The 5,685-nt window shown below is 45.3% G+C and overlaps 1 protein-coding gene across 1 annotated transcript; it reads right to left on the bottom strand.

The window, feature by feature from the left end:
* Window positions 1-265: 265 nt before the first annotated feature.
* c1qtnf6b (C1q and TNF related 6b) lies at window positions 266-4,770 on the bottom strand. Its single transcript, XM_062387036.1, has 2 exons — window positions 4,587-4,770; window positions 266-2,531 (listed from the first exon to the last, which is right to left on the bottom strand). Exons 1-2 carry the CDS (start codon window positions 4,765-4,767, stop codon window positions 1,984-1,986), a joined length of 729 nt encoding a protein of 242 aa, XP_062243020.1. The 5' UTR covers window positions 4,768-4,770; the 3' UTR covers window positions 266-1,983.
* Between the last annotated feature and the right edge of the window lie 915 nt (window positions 4,771-5,685).

The raw sequence follows: 5,685 nt of genomic DNA, 5'->3' as shown, positions 1-5,685 counted from the left end.
AGAGCTTCTCAGATCTCCACTCGGAGCTTAAAGTATTTATAACGCTGCAGTCTGCCTTCCCTCCAGCACCAGCTCCCTCAGGACGGTGTTACAGCTAATGGGAGACGTGGCCGAGCAGATGGAGCCGGCTCGCTGACGAATGCTTCTCTCTTTCTCCCGGTTTGTTTTGTTTATTGGCCGGTTTTTAAAGGTTACATCTCAAAAAAAAACATTTCCCGGCTCAATGGTGAGTCAACTCCTGCAGGAAAGGAAAGAGGACAGTGAACATGTGACGTGTGACGTGTGATTGGCAGAAACAGGCGTCTGAGTTCTCTGGAAAATGATGAAAACCTTTAATTTCTTCTGATCAAGTGTCTGGAGGATGTTGAGTGATGCAGAACAACAAAGAAGGAGAAATAAAAAACACAAACACACACAGTCCAGCCCAAACAGCATTAAGTGTTCGCACAGATATGAGCTATTATACATATATTTACATACACGGCTCTGCAGACTGTGACAATACATGACATTTCATCATCAAGAACCAGAATGCATTCCTGCATCTGATAATAAAGCACCATGTTGTTTTTATTATTGTTTGATATGTTAGGAAATGTTCACGTTTAAAGGGTCAGTTCAAGAAATGGCACAAGTTCTTTTAAGGCATCTTTCAAAAACGGTCTCAATGTCAAATTGTTTTTTTAGTTTCATAGATCAGGGATTTTGTTTGAGATTCAGGATCAGCATCGTCTGACTGTAAATGTTTTAACCTGGTTTGTGGGCAGAGGAAGAATCTGTATTTGTTTGTTCACTTCCTTTGAGCGGTTACATTTTTGAAAAGCGTAAACACACAGCTCGACCATTTCCTCCAATTACAGACACCAGAAATGAATCATGCTTATGTGAAAGCTCTTCATAGAGTCGACCTGGTCTCTCACCCAGATGATCTAACTCTCTCTCTTACTGATCAATTTCACCTGAATCAATGCTCGGTTGTTCTAACGTCATTTGGTCTGTACCCTGGTCGGTGGTTGGTGACCATCCATAAAGATTTTACTGTCTTCATCAGGCAGATAGGACTCAGCACAAACTCCGGCATCGAGACCAATGGGACCATCACCCTGTTAAAAATAAACCTTCTGCTCGTGGTGGACAAACGAGAACATCATGACAGAGAACAGGTTCTAGAGGTAAACGTTGCATCTGATGCTCAAAACACACAAGGGCCGAAATATCATAAGGAGAAATGTAAAGTCATTGAAACCACATTAATGTCTTAGATGTTTCAAATACGAATTTATAGAAATAATTCAACTGGATCTGACATCACACTCCATCCAATTAGCTCGTTTACAAGCCTCTGAGGTCGTGGGCCTGTGAGGGAAACGTTTTTAAAATCTCCTGCAGTAGATAAAATGATCATGAAACATTAATTTAAACTATTTGCTTGGTCACACTCTGTCTGGAGAAGTGAGGAGAAGTGAGGACGTCTGAACTGACCCTTTAAACTGTTCTTCTGAAAGGCACCGAGGAAACGTGCTGAATGTTCGACAGCAGCCTCTGAAAACACATTTCAATCTCACTGCTCATCTCAGCACCAATATGAAAACGATTGCACAGATTTTAGGATTCCTGACAAGTGAGAGAACTTTAACACAAAGTCCCTGAAGTGAGAGGAGAAGCAGCTCAGCACAGAAGAGGGAAACATTGTGGGCTTTGTACAAAATTGTATTTCTGGCACAAAGGAAGTGACTCAACATTCTTTCCTAATCGTGTGCTTCGTTACCTTTCCTCTTAATTATTGCTCCTTTTTGATTCTAATATGTTTTATGGGAAGTCCACGTTTCAGTTTGTTCATTTCCAGGCAGAGAGGAAAAAAGCACCAAACTTCTAACGTCCTGTAAAGTTCTTCTGTCTTGGGACAAAGTGGAATCCACGGCCAAAAAAAGTAAACAATCCGACCCCGAGCTTTGTGCCGATCCGCTCGTTGTTCCCAGGTTCTCACTGGAGGCTCGGCGCCACCAGGTATCCGTTGAAGGTGATGTAAACATCCACGTCGTCGCTGTACACGGCGTTCTCCCGCTCCCGCTTGTAGAGTCGCACCCACACCTCGTCGTTCAGCGCCAGGTTCAGCATCACGCTCTGACTCTGCATGATGGACCGCTCGCTGGGCTGCGCGTACAGGATCACCTGCTCCTTGTCGTTGTGCATCAGGTGCAGGTAGGTCTCCTTGAAGTTCCAGGTGTGGATGTTGATGTTGAACAGGAACACCCCCGGCACGTAGCAGTAGAACTTGCCCTTGAACATGTTGAAGTGCTCGTCCAGGTTGACGAACACGGTGTCGAACACCAGCGCCTGGTAGTAGTCCACGCTGTGCAGGGCCTTCCGGCGGCCCACGGAGAAGGAGGAGTGAGGGATCTTGCAGGCGTCCCCGGGGGAGCCCGCCTGGCCTTTGCTGCCCTTAGGGCCCGAGGGTCCTCGCCAGCCGGCCGTGCCCTCCAGACCGGGCTTCCCAGGTGTCCCTTTATCTCCTCTGTCTCCTTTGTCCCCTGAGAAGAAAAGAGGAAACACAGATGAGCGGTGCCGACAGGAACATCCGAGGTTAACGCTTAATTTTTTTATTTTCAATTTGAAGTTTTAATGTCATAAAGAAAAAATCTCCAAATTATGTCTTTGGCACAAGATGGAACTTTTCCTTTCTAAGATATTTTGGTTTGATTCTTGATAGCAGAAGAAGTGGACACTTGCTGATGTGAGAAGAATTTGGTGGACAATATTATTCTCGCCTCTTGTTTACAAAGTTTCCTAACAACAGCTCAACACGTTGTCTCGTCTGGGTTTTAAAATTTCATATATGACCTGACAACAGGCTCTGAAAATGATGAATGAGCCAACGTCCACCCACTGAAGTGACACTTCTTACTCTCCATCCTCACATCTCAATGAAGCAGCTGTAAAAAATAATAAAAATGCCTCAGAGCTGTGAAAACATCCCCTCGACAATAAACTGAGAAACTTTGAAGCTTATTGAAACTGTTGAAAGTGACCATTTTATATGAGGGATGACACATTTCCATTCATGCAGCGTTGAATAAATATTTTTAAATCAACTTGGTGAATTCAAACCCATGAGCCACACATGAATCTCTCGTCACATCTCTGTTGTTGTTTCTAGGAGGCAGCCTTGTTCCCTTCAGGCAGGACGTGGGACCGGGCTGAGTTCACCACAGTGAGAGCCCCCCCACACACACACACACACACACACACACACACACATAAACACACACACACACACACACACAAATCCACAGGGATCTGTCTGCCCACAAAACAAACCCAAGAGGCGACTCTTTCCACAAACAGCAGCTCAGCAGCCACCTCTGCTCTCACGGCCATATATGGAACTGATCCTTCGTCCTGAAGTCAGACACACGTGGCCGCTTGGAGACTCCTCTTCCTCCTGCTCAGTCTTTGCAAAACTAAAACTGAAGTGTCCACTTTGAGAGAAGTTACTTCCTGGTTCCTGCAGTCGCCCTCAACCTGTCTCCCACCAATGAGCAACCAGTCAATCCCTCAAGCCTTCAGGGATCATAACTAAAGTTGCTGATGGAGTTTGGAGCGAGTGTCTTTCTTCTACTTGATCTCGTTTGCATCACCATTGTGCCACAAATATTTTATACCACAGTGGAAACTACTGTATATTTCTACCAGAAGGTTGGAGGTTTGATTCCAGTCTTTTAACTTCTGCATGCCGAAGTGTCCTTGAGCAAGATGCTGAGCCCCGAATGGCCACCACGTAAATGTTGAATGCACTAAATGGAAGTCAATGACACTTGATAAAGGTGGAGTTTTGGAGAGTTAATCCTTCTTCACCATTTACCAGGACTTCATGTGCAGTGGTGCAGATCATTGTGCGACCTAGTGCAGTCAGTTTGTGGCTCAGTGGAAAGTATTTTTGAGAAACCAACTGTGTCCAAGAAATTAAAAGTTGGACCCAAGTTCTTCAGATGGAAACTTTCATTGTTTCTCTGTGGTATAACAAAGCCTGGATTAACCCAAACTATGTGTGTGCTAGTATCTGGTGTGTGTGTTTGTGAGAGTGTGTGCGTGTGTGTGTGTGCTAGTATCTGGTGTGTGAGAGATCAACAGAAGGATATTTCTTGTGTTTGTGGTCCAGCAGTTGGACTGGTTTCGGGGGAGTTGCTGGTGGGTCAGATCAGACTTGGCATGTTCACTTATCCCAGAACCAGCAGATTAAACAACAGAGTGATGACTCATCAGATGGAAGCTGGCTGCGACGTCTCCGAAATCCAAAACACATGTTCTCACAAAACTCTCCGATTGTGTAGCTGTCGGAAAACTATTGTCTATTTAATCTCTTGTCACACAAATCTGCCTCTTTCTCTTTTCCCAGAGGTTTTCAAACTGGGAGAGTTATTACTTGAACAAATGCCAGCTTGATAAGAACCTAAAATGACAGAATCCATCTTTGGGTGGAAAAGGTTTGACCTGGACTCTGAATTATTAGTTTGCTACGTGTCCTCTCTGCTAACGTGGAGGAGGTGGGGGTTCACGCCCTGTGGATTCCTCGGTCAGATAGTCACCTTTGAGGATGGTCATGTTGATGACCGTGCGGACCTCGGGGATCTGGTACTGGCCGGTGGCCGGCGACGGCTCGATGTGGTCGCAGCAGCGTCTGCAGAGTCTGGAGGGGGGGCGGGAGGGGGAGGGGACACAGCAAACCAGGGGGAGGAGCAACAGCAGCCTCAGGCACAAAACCATCATGGTTGTCACTGACCTGAGAGAGGGAGGAGAGAAAGGAGGTGTAAGAGTTAAAGGAGAAGAATGGTAAATTGGACATTCATATCAAGATAAAGAGAAGGAGGAGTTATGGCTGTTATGGATCCGTGTGACTCTGAAACCCTTCATGTCATATCCAACACACTTCAGGTGAACTTTGAATAAACAGGTGAACGGCTCTTTGTGCAGCAGCAGCTCAGCCACAAGGTTCTTCAGGCTGAGTCTTTATTGCTGTGGCTCAATTACTGCAGGTCACCTTTTCAGATCTAGAACGAAAGCTGCCACCATGGTTTCATTTGGTCTTTAAATCTGTCAAATGATCAGCTACTCGACTGGAGTGGAATCTAAACGACCAATCAAAGGAAGGGATCATCAGCCACTGGCCCCGCCTCCAAGGTCTCTAAATTCAACTGGACGGTCAAGCGACTCTCTGGTGATGCTTTCATTCCTAACAGGAAGATTTACAATGGTTATTAAAATGAGGTTCTCCAGAGGAACGCCCGACCAGCTAGAGAACGAAAAGCCATGAAACCAAAACCAACATTTTTTGTGTTAGTTAGTTGTGTATTTTATTACAATCCTGTGGAAAACCGGCCAAGTGTCAAGATATCTACAGTGTAAACATGATTTTTGAAGGTTTCCTCAACTCAGGAGTTTAAACTCTGACAGTGAATCCCAGACGTTGATGGAAGACTCGTGGTTTTGTGCCCGTGTTTAGTCCGTTCACAGAAATCCATCGTAAAAGTAGCAGAGACGCAAGTTTGTGCAGCAGCAGCTGTCTCAGTTTGATCAAAGTGCAACGCAGCCAGGACGTCTCAGCCAGCGAACACTTCTGCCTCATTCTTAATAAGCATGAATTCATCACATTTACTCTCTGGCAGCTGTTGAAAGGTTTCTGGAAAA

Source organism: Platichthys flesus, chromosome 5, assembly GCF_949316205.1.
Source record: "Platichthys flesus chromosome 5, fPlaFle2.1, whole genome shotgun sequence".
In the NCBI taxonomy this organism is placed as follows: domain Eukaryota; kingdom Metazoa; phylum Chordata; class Actinopteri; order Pleuronectiformes; family Pleuronectidae; genus Platichthys; species Platichthys flesus.
Note: the sequence above shows the minus strand (reverse complement) of the source record. Positions and strands in the feature narration are given on the sequence as shown.